The 26,004-nt window shown below is 52.0% G+C and overlaps 1 protein-coding gene across 4 annotated transcripts in view; it reads right to left on the bottom strand.

Moving 5' to 3' along the window:
- Positions 1–26,004, bottom strand: part of NRXN3 (neurexin 3) — a 693,208-nt gene that overhangs the window by 71,657 nt on the left and 595,547 nt on the right. For all 4 annotated transcript variants that reach the window (XM_075330463.1, XM_075330464.1, XM_075330465.1 and 1 more), the window contains one exon: positions 7,776–7,947. In XM_075330463.1, coding sequence (XP_075186578.1) covers positions 7,776–7,947 — 172 coding nt within the window. The remainder of the gene's footprint in view (positions 1–7,775; positions 7,948–26,004) is intronic.

The following is a 26,004-nucleotide window of genomic DNA, read 5'->3' as shown; positions in this document are numbered from 1 at the left end:
GATCACACACACAATCTAATGTGCACACGATCACACACAATCTAATGTGCACACGATCACTCACACAATCTAATGTGCACACGAACACTCACAATCTAATGTGCACACGATCACACACACAATCTAATGTGCACACGATCACACACACAATCTAATGTGCACACGATCACACACAATCTAATGTGTACACGATCACACACACAATCTAATGTGCACACGATCACACACAATCTAATGTGCACACGATCACACACACAATCTAATGTGCACACGATCACACACACAATCTAATGTGCACACGATCACACACAATCTAATGTGCACACGATCACTCACACAATCTAATGTGCACACGATCACTCACAATCTAATGTGCACACGATCACACACACAATCTAATGTGCACACGATCACACACACAATCTAATGTGCACACGATCACACACAATCTAATGTGCACACGATCACTCACACAATCTAATGTGCACACGATCACTCACACAATCTAATGTGCACACGATCACTCACACAATCTAATGTGCACACGATCACACACAATCTAATGTGCACACGATCACACACACAATCTAATGTGCACACGATCACACACACAATCTAATGTGCACACGATCACACACAATCTAATGTGCACACGATCACACACACAATCTAATGTGCACACGATCACACACAATCTAATGTGCACACGATCACACACACAATCTAATGTGCACACGATCACTCACACAATCTAATGTGCACACGATCACTCACACAATCTAATGTGCACACGATCACTCACACAATCTAATGTGCACACGATCACAAACACAATCTAATGTGCACACGATCACACACACAATCTAATGTGAACACAATCACACACACAATCTAATGTGTACACGATCACACACACAATCTAATGTGCACACGATCACACACACAATCTAATGTGCACACGATCACACACACAATCTAATGTGCACACGATCACACACACAATCTAATGTGCACACGATCACACACACAATCTAATGTGCACACGATCACACACAATCTAATGTGCACACGATCACACACACAATCTAATGTGCACACGATCACACACAATCTAATGTGCACACGATCACACACAATCTAATGTGCACACGATCACACACAATCTAATGTGCACACGATCACACACACAATCTAATGTGTACACGATCACACACACAATCTAATGTGCACACGATCACTCACACAATCTAATGTGTACACGATCACTCACACAATCTAATGTGCACACGATCACACACACAATCTAATGTGCACACGATCACACACACAATCTAATGTGCACACGATCACACACACAATCTAATGTGCACACGATCACACACAATCTAATGTGCACACGATCACACACAATCTAATGTGCACACGATCACACACACAATCTAATGTGCACACGATCACTCACACAATCTAATGTGCACACGATCACACACAATCTAATGTGCACACGATCACACACAATCTAATGTGCACACGATCACACACAATCTAATGTGCACACGATCACACACAATCTAATGTGCACACGATCACACACAATCTAATGTGCACACGATCACACACACAATCTAATGTGCACACGATCACTCACACAATCTAATGTGTACACGATCACACACACAATCTAATGTGCACACGATCACACACACACTCTAATATGCACACGATCACACACACAATCTAATGTGCACACGATCACACACACAATCTAATGTGTACACGATCACACACAATCTAATGTGCACACGATCACTCACACAATCTAATGTGCAGAGACGTGACACCGAAGAGTTTACAGGTGAGATCTCTGCGCTGCAGATCACTGGAGAAGTGCCTGCCGGTGGGGAGCTGCTGAACATCGGGGGCTCGGACACTGCCAGCACGCCTGCCGGTGAGGAGCTGCTGAACATCGGGGGCTCGGACACTGCCAGCACGCCTGCCAGTGAGGAGCTGCTGAACATGGGGGGCTCGGACACTGCCAGCACGCCTGCCGGTGGGGAGCTGCTGAACATCGGGGGCTCGCACACTGCCAGCACGCCTGCCGGTGAGGAGCTGCTGAACATCGGGGGCTCGGACACTGCCAGCACACCTGCCGGTGAGGAGCTGCTGAACATCGGGGGCTCGGACACTGCCAGCACGCCTGCCAGTGAGGAGCTGCTGAACACCGGGGGCTCGGACACTGCCAGCATGCCTGCCGGTGAGGAGCTGCTGAACATTGGGGGCTCGCACACTGCCAGCACGCCTGCTGGTGAGGAGCTGCTGAACATCGTGGGCTCGCACACTGCCAGCATGCCTGCCGGTGAGGAGCTGCTGAACATCGGGGGCTCGCACACTGCCAGCACGCCTGCCAGTGAGGAGCTGCCGAACATCGGGGGCTCGGACACTGCCAGCATGCCTGCCGGTGAGGAGCTGCTGAACATCGGGGGCTCGCACACTGCCAGCATGCCTGCCGGTGAGGAGCTGCTGAACATCGTGGGCTCGCACACTGCCAGCATGCCTGCCGGTGAGGAGCTGCTGAACATCGGGGGCTCGCACACTGCCAGCACGCCTGCCGGTGAGGAGCTGCTAAACATCGGGGGCTCGCACACTGCCAGCATGCCTGCCGGTGAGGAGCTGCTGAACATCGGGGGCTCGCACACTGCCAGCATGCCTGCCGGTGAGGAGCTGCTGAACATCGGGGGCTCGCACACTGCCAGCACGCCTGCTGGTGAGGAGCTGCTGAACATCGGGGGCTCGGACACTGCCAGCATGCCTGCCGGTGAGGAGCTGCTGAACATCGGGGGCTCGCACACTGCCAGCATGCCTGCCGGTGAGGAGCTGCTGAACATCGTGGGCTCGCACACTGCCAGCATGCCTGCCGGTGAGGAGCTGCTGAACATCGGGGGCTCGCACACTGCCAGCACGCCTGCCGGTGAGGAGCTGCTAAACATCGGGGGCTCGCACACTGCCAGCATGCCTGCCGGTGAGGAGCTGCTGAACATCGGGGGCTCGCACACTGCCAGCATGCCTGCCGGTGAGGAGCTGCTGAACATCGGGGGCTCGCACACTGCCAGCACGCCTGCTGGTGAGGAGCTGCTGAACATCGGGGGCTCGGACACTGCCAGCACGCCTGCCGGTGAGGAGCTGCTGAACATCGGGGGCTCGGACACTGCCAGCATGCCTGCCAGTGAGGAGCTGCCGAACATCGGGGGCTCGGACACTGCCAGCATGCCTGCCGGTGAGGAGCTGCTGAACATCGGGGGCTCGCACACTGCCAGCACGCCTGCCAGTGAGGAGCTGCTGAACATCGGGGGCTCGGACACTGCCAGCATGCCTGCCGGTGAGGAGCTGCTGAACATCGGGGGCTCGCACACTGCCAGCATGCCTGCCAGTGAGGAGCTGCTGAACATCGGGGGCTCGGACACTGCCAGCATGCCTGCCGGTGAGGAGCTGCTGAACATCGGGGGCTCGCACACTGCCAGCACGCCTGCCGGTGAGGAGCTGCTGAACATCGGGGGCTCGCACACTGCCAGCACGCCTGCCGGTGAGGAGCTGCTGAACATCGGGGGCTCGCACACTGCCAGCATGCCTGCCGGTGAGGAGCTGCTGAACATCGGGGGCTCGCACACTGCCAGCATGCCTGCCGGTGAGGAGCTGCTGAACATCGGGGGCTCGCACACTGCCAGCACGCCTGCCAGTGAGGAGCTGCTGAACATCGGGGGCTCGCACACTGCCAGCACGCCTGCCGGTGAGGAGCTGCTAAACATCGGGGGCTCGCACACTGCCAGCATGCCTGCCGGTGAGGAGCTGCTGAACATCGGGGGCTCGGACACTGCCAGCATGCCTGCCGGTGAGGAGCTGCTAAACATCGGGGGCTCGCACACTGCCAGCATGCCTGCCGGTGAGGAGCTGCTGAACATCGGGGGCTCGCACACTGCCAGCACGCCTGCTGGTGAGGAGCTGCTGAACATCGGGGGCTCGGACACTGCCAGCATGCCTGCCGGTGAGGAGCTGCTAAACATCGGGGGCTCGCACACTGCCAGCATGCCTGCCGGTGAGGAGCTGCTGAACATCGGGGGCTCGCACACTGCCAGCATGCCTGCCAGTGAGGAGCTGCTGAACATCGGGGGCTCGGACACTGCCAGCACGCCTGCCAGTGAGGAGCTGCTGAACATCGGGGGCTCGCACACTGCCAGCACGCCTGCCGGTGAGGAGCTGCTGAACATCGGGGGCTCGGACACTGCCAGCACGCCTGCCGGTGAGGAGCTGCTGAACATCGGGGGCTCGCACACTGCCAGCACGCCTGCCGGTGAGGAGCTGCTGAACATCGGGGGCTCGCACACTGCCAGCATGCCTGCCGGTGAGGAGCTGCTGAACATCGGGGGCTCGCACACTGCCAGCACGCCTGCCGGTGAGGAGCTGCTGAACATCGGGGGCTCGCACACTGCCAGCACGCCTGCCGGTGAGGAGCTGCTGAACATCGGGGGCTCGCACACTGCCAGCACGCCTGCCGGTGAGGAGCTGCTGAACATCGGGGGCTCGCACACTGCCAGCACGCCTGCCAGTGAGGAGCTGCTGAACATCGGGGGCTCGGACACTGCCAGCATGCCTGCCGGTGAGGAGCTGCTGAACATCGGGGGCTCGCACACTGCCAGCACGCCTGCCGGTGAGGAGCTGCTGAACATCGGGGGCTCGGACACTGCCAGCACGCCTGCCGGTGAGGAGCTGCTGAACATCGGGGGCTCGGCCACTGCCAGCACACCTGCCGGTGAGGAGCTGCTGAACATCGGGGGCTCGGACACTGCCAGCACGCCTGCCGGTGAGGAGCTGCTGAACATCGGGGGCTCGCACACTGCCAGCACGCCTGCCGGTGAGGAGCTGCTGAACATCGGGGGCTCGGACACTGCCAGCACGCCTGCCAGTGAGGAGCTGCTGAACATCGGGGGCTCGCACACTGCCAGCACGCCTGCCGGTGGGGTGCTGCTGAACATGGGGGGCTCGGCCACTGCCAGCACACCTGCCGGTGGGGTGCTGCTGAACATCGGGGGCTCGGACACTGCCAGCATGCCGGCCAGCCTCAGACTTCCTGATCCCCGGCTGCAGCTGTTACAGATGGGCCGGTGTGACTGACAGGAGGGGGACCTGCGCTACTCAGGGGGAGTCACAAGTCGCACATGGCTATGGAACCTACAGGTTACTCTGGGCTTTCAGTCACAGAATAGCAGTTTTTCTTTTAATTGCTGTTTTTTTCAGTTTTAAAATGCATCTCCTGTACTAGTCATGTTAAACCGTATGTTTTCTGCCTCTGCTGGTCAGGGACACAACCTGCATGTGTGAACATACCCCAAATCCAGTCAGGTACATAGTCTGAGCCACAATGACTGTCCCCAGGACAATGGATGACGGACAAGTCCCACTGTGATCAAAGAAGGCAAAAGAAAACAGTCTGACCCCATGGATGGGAACATGAGCTCCCCTCTCCAGAGAGGAAAAAATATGAAGGAGCAGATCCCTGTCTGGATGTGATCTCCGCAGCTCATCCTTTGCACATCACCTGCCCCGGTCCATACGGACTTTTCCTCGCAGCTCACCCTTGGGACGTCACCAGTCCCGGTCCATACGGACTTTTCCTCGCAGCTCACCCTTGGGATGTCACCTGCCCCGGTCCATACGGACTTTACCTCGCAGCTCACCCTTGGGACGTCACCTGTCCCGGTCCATACGAACTCGTCCTCGCAGCTCACCCTTGGCACATCATCTGCCCCGGTCCATACGGACTCGTCCTCGCAGCTCACCCTTGTGACGCCCCCTGCACTGGTCCTTACGGACACGTTCTCGCAGCTCACACTTGGGACGTCACCTGCCTCGGTCCATACGGACACGTTCTCGCAGCTCACACTTGGGACGTCACCTGCGCTGGTCCTTACGGACACGCTCTCGCAGCTCACACTTGGGACGTCACCTGCCTCAGTCCATACGGACACGTTCTCGCAGCTCACACTTGGGACGTCACCTGCCTCGGTCCATACGGACTCGTCCTCGCAGCTCACCCTTGTGACGCCCCCTGCGCTGGTCCTTACGGACACGTTCTCGCAGCTCACACTTGGGACGTCACCTGCCTCGGTCCATACGGACTCGTCCTCGCAGCTCACCCTTGTGACGCCCCCTGCGCTGGTCCTTACGGACACGGTCTCGCAGCTCACACTCGGGATGTCACCTGCCTCGGTCCATACGGACTCGTCCTCGCAGCTCACCCTTGTGACGCCCCCTGCGCTGGTCCTTATGGACACGGTCTCGCAGCTCACACTCGGGATGTCACCTGCCTCGGTCCATACGGACTCGTCCTCGCAGCTCACCCTTGTGACGCCCCCTGCGCTGGTCCTTACGGACACGGTCTCGCAGCTCACACTCGGGATATCACCTGCCTCGGTCCATACGGACTCGTCCTCGCAGCTCACCCTTGTGGCGCCCCCTCCGCTGGTCCTTACGGACAAGTTCTCGCAGCTCACACTCGGGACGTCACCTGCCTCGGTCCATACGGACTCGTCCTCGCAGCTCACCCTTGTGACGCCCCCTCCGCTGGTCCTTACGGACAAGTTCTCGCAGCTCACACTTGGGACGTCACCTGCCTCGGTCCATACGGACACGTTCTCGCAGCTCACACTTGGGACGTCACCTGCGCTGGTCCTTACGGACACGCTCTCGCAGCTCACACTTGGGACGTCACCTGCCTCAGTCCATACGGACACGTTCTCGCAGCTCACACTTGGGACGTCACCTGCCTCGGTCCATACGTACTCGTCCTCGCAGCTCACCCTTGTGACGCCCCCTGCGCTGGTCCTTACGGACACGTTCTCGCAGCTCACACTCGGGACGTCACCTGCCTCGGTCCATACGGACTCGTCCTCGCAGCTCACACTTGGGAAGTTTAATCTCAGGATTATTCAGAAGGTTACAAAGCTCGTCAGCTCCAGGAGAGAAGCTTTCATCCTCATTGTATTCTGCTGGCCAGATCAATGATCTGTGAGATCAGGAGAGAGCAGCAAAGTCTTCAGACACCGTTGCTCTGCATCTTAAGATCCATTTATACTGCAATGTGCGCGTTGTCACATGATGACAGGGAACATGTCTGCCGACCGGTGGGCACTTACTGCCTGTTTACGTAGCCCACCCCGCCTCAGGTGTGCACCGAGCCACACAGGCTGCCAATGTTCTCGACAGCGAGGCCTGTTTGCATAGACAATGACCTGCCAAGAAGGAAATGAGCAAAATGTTGAGTATATAAATTGTAAGACTACGGCGAGGGGAGCGTCCGGGAACAATTGCTCATGAGACTTGTGCAGTGCAGATGGCGGCACAACGTCACCGCTATAGTCCTGTGAACACGTGGCTCCAGGGAGCAGCACGGCCTTGTATTACCTCTCAGTATTGTGGGTTACTTGGGCCTCAGCAGCCCCTCAAGGAGATCACTAGTCCCCTAAATATCAGTGTGTGGCACTTATTCTCCTATAATAGGATGAGTCCCACCTGCCATTCTCTATCCAAAGCATGTAATTTCCGCTGCCCGTCCGGTAATTCACCAACCACACTGCAGACAGATGAAACCTGGACAAACCCTCTAAAGGGTCAGGGCTAAGGCCGCCCTCCTGGTTCTCGGCCTAACTGCTCATTATTTGCCCCCTGGAGTACACAGAGCCCCCACCCGACACTTGTATGTAGCGTCTGTGCAGTGCAGATACCTCCTGGGTAGTATTCATTCACAGGCCGCGTATCCACTTGTAAAGTTGCATTCCCTCCATTCCGGGTGTATTTCACCACATGGTATTGGCCATCATTCACCAGGGTACTGTCCTCACGTATAGAGATATCCATCAGTCCAATGTTAAATGTCACCCCAACCTTCCCTTGTTCCTGTAGGGAAAAAAAAGAGAAAGGAAAGATGAGAGAAATGCATGTGAGAGACCGGCGACACCTCCCCCGATGTCTCCCTACAGGCAGAAGCAGCAAGCAGCAGAAGTCTCAACCGTCTGCGCAGTCTGGGAATGTGCTCACATATAGCGGTATTGTTACCCATCCACAAATCATGGTGATTATTGGAGCAGTCAGCACAGAACGACTGTCCACACCACGCACAGGCACTCGCTAGGCACTGCCACATAATGAAGGGAGCCCTGTGCTTGGTTTGGACAGTCGTTCTGTGCGGACTGCCCAATCTCACAGAGCAAAAACCTGAATACATTAATTCTGATGGAGAAGGAAAGCTGCTGCAATTTAATCCTCAGCTCTGCAATGGCTACGGCTGCTGCGACAGATTCACCCTCGGCTGCTGCGACAGATTCACCCTCGGCTGCTGCGACAGATTCACCCTCGGCTGCTGTGGCAGATTCACCCTCGGCTGCTGTGACAGATTCACCCTCGGCTGCTGTGGCAGATTCACCCTCGGCTGCTGTGACAGATTCACCCTATGCTGCTGCGACAGATTCACCCTCGGCTGCTGTGACAGATTCACCCTCGGCTGCTGTGACAGATTCACCCTATGCTGCTGCGACAGATTCACCCTCGGCTGCTGTGGCAGATTCACCCTCGGCTGCTGTGACAGATTCACCCTCGGCTGCTGTGACAGATTCACCCTCGGCTGCTGTGACAGATTCACCCTATGCTGCTGTGGCAGATTCACCCTCGGCTGCTGTGGCAGATTCACCCTCGGCTGCTGTGACAGATTCACCCTATGCTGCTGCGACAGATTCACCCTCGGCTGCTGTGACAGATTCACCCTCGGCTGCTGTGACAGATTCACCCTATGCTGCTGCGACAGATTCACCCTCGGCTGCTGTGACAGATTCACCCTCGGCTGCTGTGACAGATTCACCCTATGCTGCTGCGACAGATTCACCCTCGGCTGCTGTGACAGATTCACCCTATGCTGCTGCGACAGATTCACCCTCGGCTGCTGTGACAGATTCACCCTATGCTGCTGCGACAGATTCACCCTCGGCTGCTGTGACAGATTCACCCTCGGCTGCTGTGACAGATTCACCCTATGCTGCTGCGACAGATTCACCCTCGGCTGCTGTGACAGATTCACCCTCGGCTGCTGTGACAGATTCACCCTATGCTGCTGCGACAGATTCACCCTCGGCTGCTGCGACAGATTCACCCTCGGCTGCTGTGACAGATTCACCCTCGGCTGCTGCGACGGCTACCCTGCTGTGCTACCAATCTAGGAACATTTGGCAGATGAGATTCAAGAGACAAAGAGCACCATGGATCACAAATGCAAAAAGGAACCATCTTCTGAACTTTCCAAATAAAAGTAAAAGCAAGACGAAAAAGATAAACCATGTGATGTCTGATCAGAGTTAGGGAAGATGGCTCCACATCACGCCTCCCTCCATACTGCCCTTTATGTCCCTCCTGTGATATCCCCACGCGGCTGTGTATCCCGACCATACTAAGGCCTTGTGCATATGTTGAATATTTCGTGACCAAGGAAAAATAGAAACTCGGGCAACACTTCTGTATTTTTCACCCACTACTGGTTTTGGCTACAAATACTGAAGAAAAAAAAAAAAAAATCACCAAATATTGAACATGTGCACGAGGCTGAAGATCACCCTATATCCCCGCTCTAGCTTTTCTTAATGCCAGTAATTTATTTAGACTCTTACGATGGCGGGAGATGGGGTCTTCATGCGCGGTTCACACAGAGGAACAGTCATACGGCTCCTCTCTGCTGTGGGGGTACACGACTGTGACAATCACTGCCCGGCCTGACGCCTTTCTGTACAGGTTCTGAGAACGAGGAGCTGCTCGGGTCTCTCATGGAGCATCGTTATGACTGGGGACTCGGGGAAAACACAGGCAGCGGGTGCTCCAGAGTCTCTGCTGTAGGAGAGGTGTGGAAAGCACAGATGATGGAACATCTCTCAGAAGAGCTGGACCTGTAACCTCTGCCACTGAGCATGAAAGAGCAGGGAAGTATGTCTCTGGCATCAGACGTGGATTACATATGATTATGGGATATTTGTCAGTCTTCTGATCAGCGCCCATCCAGCCGCCCACGCTCTAAACTTCAGGAGAAGGAATCCTGCTAGAAGCCTTCACTGCCGTCTCCTATCCATCTGCTCCCCACAGCTGGAACAGATGAGATTGGAAGCCAAGGTCACAATGGAGGACCAGAAGCCGGGTCATTGGGGAGAGGAAGGAAGGGATGACATGCGGATGGCTGTGGCTGCCGGAGTGTCCGGGGTCTACGCACAGTCGGCCTCATTATAATTCTCAGCAGCCCATGCACAGACGTCCCTTGCTGGTGCATGAGATGATCCTGGTACATGGTGACTGGTCAGGAGGCCGAGGTCAGGATGGGCCGCCATATTGGAGGTCACACTGGAGTAACGATGAAATGGTTTCTTCCTGGACCTGACAATAAGGAGATGGATCCGACCATCACATTTGCACAAATTTCTCCCACAATTAAGCAACGAATGTTCATTTTTTCTAGTAAACAAGTCATTAAAACGGGCCGGCCCCATGGTCTGCCGCTGAGTGACTGATGTGTGGCCATCGGCCAGGTTTGGCAGTGCTCGCTCCGTAGATTGTTTCCTGAAGTTCCCTGTAATCAGCGCCCGACCATCCACTGATGACGGAGGTCACAGGCTCCTACTGGAAGAGAACAGTCGCCGCGCTCTCCACACCCCGCTAAACTTTCTTCTTTCATCCAGCGGCATCCAGCCAAACACCGGGGTGCCGAGACTCTGTAAAGGGAGCGCTGCCTACCTGCCTCACAGGACACGCCGTCTGCAGCGCCTCCATCAATCCCCAATAGCGTCTGGCAGGAATCCATTTCTCATTAAACACATAAGCACTGGCAGGACAACAGTGCAGCTCGCGGCTTATCACCGACTGCTCAGTCATTAACGAGAGCTCGTCACCAGATCATGATGAATCTGCCTGGAATTAGGCACTTTTGGATTAATCAATTTCAATTTCTACCTTGACTGCAGCCGGAGAAATCAGTGCGGGCGAATGAAGGCCCCTGGAGTGTGGTCACAGGGAGATCTTAGGAGGGGCACGGACAGACGTGAGGCCTGCACAGGCCACTGCTCGTCCCCATGTGCAGACACACGAGCGGCCTAGTCAGAGATAGACCCACAGATCAATAGCAGCAGCGGGTGGTAAATGCTCTCCGACCTCAGGCTGAGGAATGGCCCTGTGTAATATTGGCAGGTTATGAGTGCATGAATCCCGGAAGTTGAAGGCTTCTGCACAATAATAATTCTCATGTATTGTTTTTATTATAAGTAGTGGCAGAAATATTGCGGCGTTCTGAGGGGGAATCTGCAGCCCCCCCGGATCCCCCCGCACGGTGCTCCACCCTCTCTGCGCAGTCATTACTGTAGTCCAATACTAGAACAATATTGTAGAACAATACATTGCAGTAGTCCATACTGGTCGCACCTACGATACTGGCTGCTGTATCCATCCGTCCTGGCTACACCTACGATACTGGCTGATGTATCCATCCGTCCTGGCTACACCTACGATACTGGCTGCTGTATCCATCCGTCCTGGCTACACCTACGATACTGGCTGCTGTATCCATCCGTCCTGGCTACACCTACGATACTGGCTGCTGTATCCATCCGTCCTGGCTACACCTACGATACTGGCTGCTGTATCCATCCGTCCTGGCTACACCTACGATACTGGCTGCTGTATCCATCCGTGCTGGCTACACCTACGATACTGGCTGCTGTATCCATCCGTCCTGGCTACACCTACGATACTGGCTGCTGTATCCATCCGTCCTGGCTACACCTACGATACTGGCTGCTGTATCCATCCGTCCTGGCTACACCTACGATACTGGCTGCTGTATCCATCCGTCCTGGCTACACCTACGATACTGGCTGCTGTATCCATCCGTGCTGGCTACACCTACGATACTGGCTGATGTATCCATCCGTCCTGGCTACACCTACGATACTGGCTGCTGTATCCATCCGTCCTGGCTACACCTATGATACTGGCTGCTGTATCCATCCGTCCTGGCTACACCTACGATACTGGCTGCTGTATCCATCCGTCCTGGCTACACCTACGATACTGGCTGCTGTATAATAATAATAATAATTTATTCATTTATATAGCGCTATTAAATCCATAGCACTTTACATACATTGGCAACACTGTCCCCATTGGGGCTCACAATCTAAGGTCCCTAACTGTATGTTTTTGGAGTGTGGGAGGAAACCGGAGTACCCGGAGGAAACCCACGCAAACACGGGGAGAACATACAAACTCCTTGCAGATGGTGTCCTTGGTGGGAATTGAACCCAGGACCCCAGCGCTACAAGACTGCAGTGCTAACCACTGAGCCACCGTGCCATCCGTCCTAGCTACACCTACGATACTGGCCACGCCAGTATCAGAGACTGGTCACGCTACTATCAGAGACTGTCTGTGCACATTCCTCTTGCGCCAACTGCTGAGAAACTGCTGAGATACCCTGACGCTACCTTAGTGGCTACCTACCAGCACTAACCTACAGTACAGACCAAAAGTTTGGACACACCTTCTCATCTCTAGAACAACTGTTAAGAGGAGACTTTGAGCAGCAGGCCTTCATGGTAAAATAGCTGCTAGTAAACCACTGCTAAAGACCGGCGACAAGCAGAAGAGACTTGTTTGGGCTAAATAACACAAGGAATGGACATTAGACTAGTGGAAATCTGTGCTTTGGCCTGATGAGTCCAAATTTGAGATCTTTGGATCCAACCACCGTGTCTTTGTAGAAAAGGTGAACGGATGGACTCTACATGGCTGGTTCCCACCGTGAGGCATGGAGGAGGAGGTGTGATGGTGTGGGGGGGCTTTACTGTTGACACTGTTGGGGATTTATTCAAAATTGAAGGCATACTGAGCCAGCATGGCTACCACAGCATCTTGCAGCGGCGTGCTATTCCATCCGGTTTGCGTTTAATTGGACGATCATTTATTTTTCAACAGGACAATGACCCCAAACACACCTCCAGGTTGTGTAAGGGCTATTTGACTAAGAAGGAGAGTGATTGGGTGCTACACCAGATGACCTGGTCTCCACAGTCACCAGACCTGAACCCAATCGAGATGGTTTGGGGTGAGCTGGACCGCAGAGCGAAGGCAAAAGGGCCAACAAGTGCTAAGCATCTCTGGGAACTCCTTCAAGACTGTTGGAAGACCATTTCCGGTGACGACCTCTTGAAGCTCAAGAGAATGCCAAGAGTGTGCAAAGCAGTAATCAAAGCAAAAGGTGGCTACTTTGCAGAACCTACAATATAAGACATATTTTCAGTTGTTTCACACTTTTTTAAGTATTTCATTCCACATGTGTTAATTCATAGTTTTGATGCCTTCAATGTGAATCTACAATTTTTAGTCATGAAAATAAAGAAAACTCTTTGAATGAGAAGGTGTGTCCAAACTTTTGGTCTGTACTGTATCTCCACCACCTGTGGCCTTAGCGAAGACTCGATAGCCATACAGGTATGCTCCTCCAGGTCAGAGATCGGTGCCTTGGTCCAGTGGGTCCGCTATCCTTTTTCTCGACTCATCGCGCGTTACAGTTTGCCCAGGTCATTTATCTCGCTGGCCACAGTGCTGTCCGGCTTACCGGCCTGCAGCAACAGGTAGATAAGCAACAAGAACAACAGCACCGAATCCTGACTCATCTTCAGTCACTGGATACCCGTTATCAAACCTAATCTTTACCTGCCACGGTTCTTACTCTGGCAGCAATTCCAGCTCCAACCCCCGATCCCCGTTTACTGTCTCATCCACGGTTTCAAGGTGACCTGCAACTATGCAGGGGCTTAATAAATCAGTGCTCCCTGCACTTCAAACTTTTGCCACATCTGTTCATCTCGGACCGGACCAAAGTGGCCTTCATGATGTCGCACCTGACTGGCGAGGACCTCTCCTGGATCAGCCTCGCTGTGGGAGAGGAATGATCCAATCATCCTGAGCCTGCACGCCTTCCAGGAGACATTCCTCAAGGTATTCAATGAACCGGATTGAGTCTCCTCGGTGGCATTCTTGCTTCTTAGATTCCTCCAAGGGAGGCTCACCATAAGCCAATAAGCTGTCTGTTTCTGCACCTTGTCCTCTGAACTAGGCTGGAATAATGAAGCACGTGGCTATATTCTGTGAAGGATTGTCTGAAGGATAACGGACGAGCTGGCTGGTCGAGATGTGCCATCTTCTTTGAACAACCTAGTATCACTGACTATTTGCATCAACCTTCGGTTCCAAGAATAATCCAGAGAGGCGTACCGAGAGAACAGCTTATTGCACCTGGCTCCTTCATTTCCAGGGGCCCATTATGCAAATACTTGTTGCCCCTGTGACTCCTTCTGAGCACACGGAGGTTGATCTAGGTCATCTGGCGAAGCTCCGCCCGGAGGTCCATCACACCGGGGAGAGGTGCTTCTACTGCAGAAGTCCTATGTACTTAATTCTCTTCTGTTCTAAGAAGCCTGGAAACTGCTCTGCCTAGGGTCAGTAGGAGGGGTTACCCTAGGTGAGAGCAAGTCCTCATCATCACTATATATGACAGTGTCCGTAACTAATGGCGATACCTGTTACACCAAAACGGCCTTACTGGACTCTGGTTCCGCCAGGAATTTCATACAACAGGCCATAGTGGATCGTTAGTAGATTCCCATCTATCAGCTTCAAACTCCCACTGCTGTGTTGTCCATGGATGTAAAGCCCCTGTCAGTGGCTATCCAGTTAGTCACCGAGAAAGTTGACCTTCCGGTAGGAATGCTGATCACCTTCCACTTATTACCAGAATGTCGCATCCTCTGTTACCGGGTCTGCCATGGCTTCAGAAGCATGAACTGGTTTTGGACTGGAGATGTGCTCAGATGAGGTCACTCCTGCCTTGACAGCGGTCTCATTTCCGTGCAACCTGCTTGGCCACCTGTTAGACCCTCTAATCTTCTGGGTCCGCCACGCGCCTACTGGACCTATGCGGATGTCTTTGACAAAAAGGAGGCAAAGACTCTGCCACCACTTAGGCTAGTTTCACACTTGCGTTGGACGGCTTCCGTAGCATTGCGTTGTGTGACAGATGCAACGGATGCGTTGCATATAGTGGCACAACGCAATGCTACAGATCGTACAAAACAACGAAAAGCTTTATTTTTTTTTTTCTTCTTCTTCTTTACAATTTACCGGCAGCCGACTATTGTGAACGATCAGCCGATCGCTCTCAATAGCCGGCGGCCGAGCGCTCAGCTGGGCGCCCTCACATGCCGGCGGCCGGGCAATCAGCTGAGCACCCTGACATGCCGGCGGCCGAGCTTGCCGGCGGCCGGTCGCTCAGCTGAGCGCTGTCACTTGTCGGCGGTCGGGCATGCCGGCGGCCGGTCGCTCAGCTGAGCGCTCTCACTTGGGCGCTCAGCTGAGCGCTCTCACTTGGGCGCTCAGCTGAGCGCTGTCACTTGCCGGCGGCCGGGCATGCCGGCGGGCGGGTGCTCAGCTTCGCCACCGAGAGACAACAAAAATAAAGTTTGTGATTAAAAAAAAAAAAAAAAAAAAGAGCATGCGCAGTGAAATCCTACGGATTGCGCTGCTCAAAAAAAACGTTACATGCTGCGTTCCTTCCGCCCAACGCAGCGTCAAAATAACGACGCTGCGTCGTCCAGCGGATGCAACGCAGACACTTGCGTTACAGTGCGTCATCCATACAAGTCTATGGAGAATAGCAGAGTGCGTTAACGGACTGCGCTATTCTCCATAGTGACGGAATGCGCTGAACGCAAGTGTGAAAGTAGCCTTAGGCTGTATAACTGCCCCACAGACCTCTTTCCTGGTTCCACTCCTCCTCGCAATCATATTTACTTTCTGGCGCAGGCTAAAACCAAAGCCATGTCTGAGTACATAAAAGAGAACCTGGCAAGAGAATTAATCCAAACGTTATCCTCACCGGCCAGAGCTGGATTCTTCTTTGTGAAGAAAAAGGACGGTTCTCTTCAGCCTTGTATAGACTATAGAGGTCTCAACCAAATCACGATAAAAAATAAATATCCGCTGCCACTTATACCGGTATTATTCGATCGGCTCAGAGGTTCCAGAATCTTCCCCAAACTACCTCCGTGGTGCATACAACCTTGTCCGGACACAGTCAGACTGCCTGCAATACCTGTGACAGCCACTATGAGTATCGGGTAATGCCATTCGGACTCAGCAATGCTCTGGCGGTCTTCTAGAAATTTCTCAACGGTATATTCCAAGATCTGCTCTACACATGCGCGGTGGTGTACCTGAACGACATTCTGGTTTTCTCTCCCGATCTGCCGCAGGTCGAATGTTAGCCAGGTGCGGCAGAGATGTAGGGAGAATCGTCTCTACTACGTCAAATTCAAGAGTCTCTTTGAACGGTCTTCCCTGCCTTTCCTAGCCTACATAACATTGCACACTGGCTTGGGAATAGATCCAAACAAGGTATCGGCGATACTAAAGTAGCCTTAGCCAAACAGATTAAAAGCAATCCAGCAGTTCCTCGGTTTAACCAACTATTATCCTCAGTTCAGTCCACAATTCTTGTCCCAAATTCTCCCCATCTCGGCCCTGACCCTGGTGGTCGTTATTTTTCACCTGGTTCGGGAGACAAGAACATCAAGTTGGATGCACTGTCTAGGTTCTGTTGGTTGATCAAGAAGAGGAGCCTCAGCACATTATTGAGCCCTCTGAGATGTTCACGGTGGCTCCAGTTGACGTGTCTCAAAGTCCTCCAGGTAAGATGTTCGCCGCTGAAGCACACAGGAAACATGTTCTTCAGTGCGGTCATTCTTCGGTGTCCCTCATGTGCTAGCAACAAAACCCTTAAGAAGTTTCCTGCTGGATTACTACTGCCCCTACCGGTGTCTTCGACTCCTTGGCATCATATAGCGATGGACATTATCACCGACCTGCCAAAGTTCTCCAACTGCCCGGTTATCTGGGTAGTAGTGGACAGGTTTTTCAGAATGGCTCATTTCACCAAGCTCACTGGTTTTCTCTCTGCGCCAGTGCTCACGAGCACTTCGTCCAGCACATCTTCCGGTTTCACCGACTACCGCTACACATAGTGTCTGACAAAGCTGTCCAGTTCATGTCTCGGTACTGAAGGGCCACCTGTAAGTTGCTGGACATCATCTTGGAGTTCTCATCGGCCTTCCATCCGCATACCAATGGCGAGGTAGAATGGGTCAACCAGATCCTAAAACTTTTTGCAGCACTTCATCAACGAGCACCACAGCAATTGGGCCCAGTTCCTTCAATGGGCGAAGTTCTCATACAATAACCAAAAGTAAATCCTCCGCTTAGTCTCCAATTCACATAATGTGTGGACAGCAGCCCCAAATCCTGTTCCCAGTAGTGGTCATCTCCAGCAACCCAGCGACCCAGGCTCTCATCAAGACTTTATCCAAAATCTGGGCGGAGACCAAGACCTCCCTGGAGCATGCGGATAAGAGACACCTAGACTCGCCTTCATTCCGGCAAGGTACGACTCTCTTCTAAATATGTCTGCCTCAAGTTGCCATTCTACAAGTTGGGTCCCCACTTTATCCATTCCAGGTGCTCCAGTGGATTAATGAAGTGTCCAATAAGTTAAAGTTCCGACTGCCTTACGAAATCCCAAATAATTCCATTTGTCCCTCATCAAACCAATCATCGTGATCTGTTACTACAGGGATCCAGGGACTTCGCCTCCCCTGGTCAGTGATGAAGACATCTTTGAGGCAAAAAAAAAAAAAAAGCCATCCTTGCTATAAAAAGGATTTGAGGTAAAACCATCTTTTTAGTGGACTAGAAGGGATTTTGTCCTGAGGAGAATTCGTGAGCCAAGGGAGAATATTAATGCTCCTCTTCTCCTTAAGAGATTCTTGTACGAGGGGAGGGGTAATGTATCAACCCTTACTGGTGTCTCCTGGCAGGGATGTCAGCACTCTCACCTTCTCTGCCGATCAGCGGTGCCTTCTCTGTCCCCGGTCCCTGCCTCCCAGGTCTGCACGGGCCTCCTGGGAGTACGCCCTAACCCGGAAGTGTCTGTCAGCTGTAGGAGGTGGGTAGAGAGGTGCCTGGGTATCGAGGTCTATGTTACTAGTTGACAGGTCCCTAGTGCTGCTGTTACTGTGCTGTATTGCTGATACTTAAGTGTTCCCGTGCATTATGTATCCGCTGCTGCTGCACCTATCCCAACCAGTCGCACCTACAATACTGGTCGCTGCATCCATCCGATCTGGCTGCACCTACGATACTAGTCATTGCATCTAGTATCAGAGACTGTCTGTGCCAGCTGTTGAGGTACAGTGATCCCCCTGGTGCTGTATTGATGGCTACCTACCAGCACTAGTCTATCTCCCCCACCTGTGGCTTTAGCAAAGCCTCGGTAGCCATACAGATACGCTCTTCCAGGTCAGAGACTGGTGCCTTGGTCCAGAGGGTCCACTATCCCTTCACTCGACTCGTTGAGCGTTACAGTTTACCGAGGCCATGGATCCCGCTGGCCACAGGCCTGTCCGGCTTACCGGCCTGCCGCAACAGCAAGAACAACCGGCTCCTGACTCATCTACTGTCACTGGATACCAGTTATTGAGCGTTACAACTGGTTTCCGAAGAGGAGATTCCACGAGGAAATCCAAAAGAATGTCAGTCATCAGTTTTGGAAAATTCTTGTAAAAAGGCTCTCAACCTCTGGGGATTTGTTTTATTGCTTTTACTTGCGTACGTATAATTAAAGCAAAAACTTTTTTTTTACAATTACGTTACATTAAAACTTTTGCATTATTTGCCCTTAATTATTTAGCATAAATCCCAAACACCGGCGCAGATTAGGCGAGAACTAGAGGCGAAATCTCAATTATAATGCAGCACGGAAGACGTGGACATGAAAAAAATATCCAACGAGAGGATAAAAAAAGCCAAAAACACTTCACTACATAAAAGTCTGCAAAATACTGGATATCACCGGGATAAGAGAAAAACATCCGGCCACAGGGAGAGGAGGATATCTGTACTATACAGAGGATAATGTCTGTACTATACAGAGGATAATGTCTATACTATACAGAGGATAATGTCTGTACTATACAGAGGATAATGTCTATACTATACAGAGGATAATGTCTGTACTATACAGAGGATAATGTCTGTACTATACAGAGGATAATGTCTATACTATACAAAGGATAATGTCTATACTATACAGAGGATAATGTCTATACTATACAGAGGATAATGTCTATACTATACAGAGGATAATGTCTATACTATATAGAGGATAATGTCTGTACTATACAGAGGATAATGTCTATACTATATAGAGGATAATGTCTGTACTATACAGAGGATAATGTCTATACTATACAGAGGATAATGTCTGTACTATACAAAGGATAATGTCTATACTATACAGAGGATAATGTCTATACTATACAGAGGATAATGTCTATACTATACAGAGGATAATGTCTATACTATACAGAGGATAATGTCTGTACTATACAGAGGATAATGTCTATACTATATAGAGGATAATGTCTGTACTATACAGAGGATAATGTCTATACTATACAGAGGATAATGTCTATAATATACAGAGGATAATGTGAGGATAATGTCTATACTATACAAAGGATAATGTCTATACTATACAGAGGATAATGTCTATACTATACAGAGGATAATGTCTATACTATACAGAGGATAATGTCTATACTATACAGAGGATAATGTCTATACTATACAAAGGATAATGTCTATACTATACAGAGGATAATGTCTATACTATACAGAGGATAATGTCTATACTATACAGAGGATAATGTCTATACTATATAGAGGATAATGTCTGTACTATACAGAGGATAATGTCTATACTATACAAAGGATAATGTCTGTACTATACAGAGGATAATGTCTATACTATACAGAGGATAATGTCTGTACTATACAGAGGATAATGTCTGTACTATACAGAGGATAATGTCTATACTATACAGAGGATAATGTCTATACTATACAGAGGATAATGTCTATACTATACAGAGGATAATGTCTATACTATACAGAGGATAATGTCTATACTATACAGAGGATAATGTCTATACTATACAGAGGATAATGTCTATACTATACAGAGGATAATGTCTGTACTATACAGAGGATAATGTCTATACTATACAGAGGATAATGTCTATACTATACAGAGGATAATGTCTGTACTATACAGAGGATAATGTCTGTACTATACAGAGGATAATGTCTATAATATACAGAGGATAATGTCTATACTATACAGAGGATAATGTCTATACTATACAGAGGATAATGTCTGTACTATACAGAGGATAATGTCTGTACTATACAGAGGATAATGTCTGTACTATACAGAGGATAATGTCTATAATATACAGAGGATAATGTCTATACTATACAGAGGATAATGTCTATACTATACAGAGGATAATGTCTGTACTATACAGAGGATAATGTCTATAATATACAGAGGATAATGTCTATAATATACAGAGGATAATGTCTGTACTATACAGAAGATAATGTCTATAATATACAGGGAGAGGATAATATTTATAATATACAGGAAGATGATAATATCTATAATATACAGAGGATAATATCTATAATATACAGAGGATAATATCTATAATATACAGAGGATAATATCTATAATATACAGGGAGAGGATAATATCTATAATATACAGGGAGAGGAGGATATCTATAATATACAGGGAGAGGATAATATCTATAATATACAGGGAGAGGAGGATATCTATAATATACAGGGAGAGGATAATATCTATAATATACAGGGAGAGGATAATATCTATAATATACAGGGAGAGGAGGATATCTATAATATACAGGGAGAGGATAATATCTATAATATACAGAGGATAATATACAGAGAATAATATCTATAATATACAGGGAGAGAATAATATCTATAATATACAGTGAGAGGATAATATCTATAATATACAGGGAGAGGAGGATATCTATAATATACAGGGAGAGGATAATATCTATAATGGCAGGCACGATACTGCTTAAGGAACGTGTCTCTGACTGTGGAGCCCACCTGACCAATCCTAAAGGAAGCAAGGGTCGTGCCCATATCCCCTCTTTCCACCATTCCCTAGGTGAGCCACTAATTGGGATGCCCAGCTGACCAACGGGATGACAAGGGAAAGGGGGGCCCAGCCACACCTACAAGGGTTAAATTCAGTGCCCGGGGTCAGTGACTTCCTCTTTCCCTCTGGCTGCCCCCCTAGAAGCTTTTGCCCTTATTTCTGGCCTCAGCGCTCCCCTCCCTGCGCCCTCTCCGGCTTCTCAGGGAATACTATCCATCCCTGGGACTCCGTCCACCGCAGCCCCTCCGGACCTCCCCATAGATCAGTATGCCCAGGCCTCAGCCTCACTGGCCCCCACCGCAGCCCCTCCGGACCTCCCCATAGATCAGTATGCCCAGGCCTCAGCCTCACTGGCCCCCACCGCAGCCCCTCCGGACCTCCCCATAGATCAGCCCGAGTGCTCGCTAGCCTCCCCCGCAGCCCCACACTCCAGCACTAGCTCCCCCGGGATCCCAGCCACATATCCTACGTCCTTCCAGCCGGTCACTAGCCCCCTGCACACGCAGCTCTCAGCCCAAACCAAGCCTGGGGAGCTGCCGGCCCAGGGAGACCGACGCTCCCAGCGCTGCTCTCGCCCCCCACAGCGCCTCCGGGTCACCGGTGAACCCCTGCATCACCGGCGCCGGACAGCACAAGCTGTGCCCCACGTGCAAGCGCCCCGCCCCCTCCAGAGATCCAGAGCCAGGAGACAAGTCACCGCCTCCTCTTCCAGGCCGAGCGTCCTGGCTCCGCCCACCATGCAGCGTCATTCCCGGGCACCGCCCACTCCCCTGTTGCAATGCCAGCAGGCGAGCACCTCCCCTCCTACAGGCTCCGCCCCTCCAGCAGGCTCCGGTGTGATGCCTACACAGGAAGCGGAGATCACCAGTGTAATGTCCACAGCTGCGGGTTCCTCTGCTCGGTCTCTCCTGACCGATCAGCGCTCCCTGCAGCAGGGCTATAACGTTACATAGAGTGCACCAATCACCACTGACACACACACCACAGCCCCACTAACAGCCCCCCCTCACACAGCCCTTACCAGACATACAATGCCCCCTATACTCCTGCCCCCCAGCAATGCTCAGCACACCAGTAACCACGTAATCCCCACTAACTCTCCACAATCAGTGCACATCCCAACATTAACCAGCGGAAACCACTTAGTTACTGCACATAACCCGCCCTGCGAAATGATTAGTACACGTTATAATGTCCCCTCGGTCGCCCCCCAGCGCACCCATAGCCACAGCAGGCGCAGGCATAGGCGCGGCAGGTCCTCCCCAACCTCCTCCGACAAGTCCCGACGCCATTCCCCACATCCCTCTAGAAGGCGATCCCCACATTACCACCGGAGACGCAGCTCCCATAGGAGCCGCCACAGATCGCAGTCCTCTAGATGGCGTTCCCCATCATCATCATCACAATGGTCCGACAAATCCGAGAGTCCCACTAGACTAGCCAGGCCTCTCGACCGACGCCAGCGGTCACGAGCCGCATCCATGGCTGTCAGCCAGGGAGACCGGTCATCTCCCAGGGCGCCCGGCGAAATTTACCAGACCATCATCCAAGCAGGAGTCCCTCCAGCACCCGGAGTCGCTCCTCTAGCCATCATCCCAGCGGGAGCCGGAGTCCCTCCACCACCCGGAGTCGCTCCTCCAGCCATCATCCCAGCGGGAGCCGGAGTCCCTCCATCACATGGAGTCGCTCCTCCAGCCATCATCCCAGCGGTAGCCGGAGTCCCTCCATCACCCGGAGTCGCTCCTCTAGCCATCATCCCAGCGGTAGCCGGAGTCCCTCCATCACCTGGAGTCGCTCCTCTAGCCATCATCCCAGCGGGAGCCGGGGTCCCTCCATCACCCGGAGTCGCTCCTCTAGCCATCATCCCAGCGGGAGCCGGGGTCCCTCCATCACCTGGAGTCGCTCCTCTAGCCATCAACCCAGCGGTAGCCGGAGTCCCTCCATCACCTGGAGTCGCTCCTCTAGCCATCATCCCAGCGGTAGCCGGAGTCCCTCCATCACCTGGAGTCGCTCCTCTGTCCGTCAATAGAGTGGGAGCCGGGGTCCCTCCATCACCTGGAGTCGCTCTTCCTGCATCACACATCGGTGAGTTCTCCGAAGCCAATGCACACGACACTGTACATGATATCGGGCATAACGCAATGGGGAACGAGCTAGCGTCAACCATTAAGGCATTAATTCAACAGCTGACGCGCTCTCGCGCTACACCAGAAGATAAAGCGACACCTCAGCTAGCGAGCCTTCACAAGGACGCATTCTTCTGCGGAATTAGCCCCCTAGGTGCGCACATAGATCAGGAGACAAGAGACAAAATCTGGAACAATGACTATATTGACATATGGTCCTTATTATCCCCCGACCAACTGACTATAGATAAAGAAAGGAGGACAAACGACCGTTCATACGACAGAAATAGACCGAAAATAGCGCAAACGATGAATAATTGGCTACAGGCTTTCGCAGTCTTAGGCTGTATTATGGGCCAGAAGCATCCGGAACGCTGCTCCGAGCTCTATATATATCAGGATCTGATATATAACTCATACAAGGCCCATGGCGGGTCAGCCTGGAGGCGGTATGACGAGGAGTTCCGCAGGCGGCTGGCCCTGCAACCCAGCCTAGGCTGGGGAGTTAAAGCAACAGACGTATGGTTACGACTGATGCTGTCACAGAAGCAGCCCCCCTTTTCATCTACGACCACTAGCTACCCCGCAGCCCAACACTCAGTGGTCGTGCGAAAAAACGGGCCCTGCTGGCAATTTAATGAGGGAAATTGCCGTTTCCACGCGTCGTGCAGATACAGACACGACTGCTCTGCTTGTGGAGGAGGACACCCAGCAGCAAGGTGTACCCGTCCAGCAATCAGGGTGCCTACAAGGCAGAACCCCGGTGAGCGTAACCGCAATGGCCCCCTGGTTAAACCTCTACCCTAATAAAGAAGCTGCAAGGCAATTGCACTCCGGCTTTACACACGGTTTTATTATCCCCTTCAAACCTAATAGAACACCAACCCTGGCGCATAACCTAAAATCCGCTCGCGAATTCCCCGACATCTTGAAACAAAAGATTCAAAATGAAGTAAACCTAGGCCGAATGGCGGGCCCCTTTGAATCAATCCCTTTCCAAAATATCAGGATATCCCCGCTAGGCATTATCCCAAAAAAGGAACCCGGGAAGTATCGTCTAATCCATCATCTGTCCCACCCAAAAGGCGCATCGGTTAACGACGGAATCCCCCCAGAGGAAGCATCGGTAACATACGCGTCCTTTGACAAAGCAGTAGAATTAGTCCGTGCAGCGGGGCCCGGTGCCCTGCTAGCTAAATCTGACATAGAGGCGGCGTTCCGCCTATTACCCGTGCATCCCGACTGCTTCCACCTGCTAGGCTGCAAGGTGAACGAACACTATTATTACGATATGTGTCTGCCAATGGGATGTTCCATCTCATGTCACTACTTTGAGCTGTTCAGTTCCTTCCTGGACTGGGTAGTTCGTTACGAAACAGGCAGCAATTCCCTGATCCATTACCTCGACGATTTTTTATTCGTCGGCCCCGTAAACTCTAAACTCTGCTCCCTCCTCCTCACAAAATTTAAATTTATAGCTCAGCGCTTCGGTGTCCCGCTATCACCCGAAAAAACAGTCGGCCCCTGTAACGTCTTACCTTTCCTCGGCATCGAGATAGACACTAACGCAATGGTTTTTCGCCTGCCAGCAGAAAAAATTCAGAAAACACTGCATATGCTGGAGGGTTTCTGCGAGGCGAAAAAGGTCACCCTCCAACAGATGCAGTCCTTGCTGGGTCTGCTGACATTCGCCAGCCGCGTAATGCCGGTCGGCAGGGCCTTCTCTCGGAGATTATCACTAGCAACAAAGGGCATTTCCCAACCAGGCCATAGAATCAGGCTCACTCGCTCGCTGAAGGCAGACTTACTAGTCTGGAAGACTTTCCTTCAATCCTTCAATGGCCATACCTGCGTCATGGCTAAAGAGACGTCAAGCACAGACCTAGGGCTCACTGTAGGAGGACGTAATAAAAAGAGCTTTGCGGCAATCTACAAGAACCAGTGGTGTACCGGCAGATGGCCGGATCTGTGGGCCACATCAAGCTGGGGAAGTGATCCAGCCCTGCTAGAAATATTCACAATAGTATTGTCCGTAGAGTTATGGGGTCATCAGCTGGAAAACTCAAACATTCGATTTCCAACAAAAAATCTGATAACGGCGAAGAGCTTAAATCACATGTCGTCTGCGTCGCTGCCCTTACTGGCTCTGCTACGCAGGCTCGCCCTTCTGTGCCTGAGACACAACATCTGGTGCCGAGCTCAAATAATGGCAGACATAGACGATAACCTTGTTAACTCTCTTTTATGTTCCGATTGGCAGGCCTTCACAGACCATCTCCCAATGGCGCATCCAGAGGGTATCCCGTGTCCTCCATCGCTATGGGACACCGTAGCCAATCACTAATGCCTCTAATCCGTGCCTCCGTTACACCGGCTACCTGGCAGGTCTATGGTAAGGCTTGGGAGGAGTGGTGTTCACTAATCCAGGGTAGGCCCGTTCATAACTGCGACCGCGCAAGAAGCGAAGTGACGACGGAATTTTTGCTTCGGCTCAAAGAACAAGGGGCGTCGGGCACATCGGCACAACGGCATTTATCGGGGATAGCCTTCTTTTTTCAATTAGCAGGGTGGGTGGATGTGACGAAGTTCTTTGTCATTAAGCAAGCCATTAAAGGCTGGAAAAGGCTTCAACCGAGTCAGGAATGTCGTCGCCCCATG

Source organism: Anomaloglossus baeobatrachus, chromosome 12 (assembly GCF_048569485.1).
Source record: "Anomaloglossus baeobatrachus isolate aAnoBae1 chromosome 12, aAnoBae1.hap1, whole genome shotgun sequence".
Taxonomy (NCBI): Eukaryota; Metazoa; Chordata; class Amphibia; order Anura; family Aromobatidae; genus Anomaloglossus; species Anomaloglossus baeobatrachus.
The sequence above is the reverse complement of the archived record's forward strand: the minus strand, read 5'-3'. Positions and strand labels throughout refer to the sequence as shown.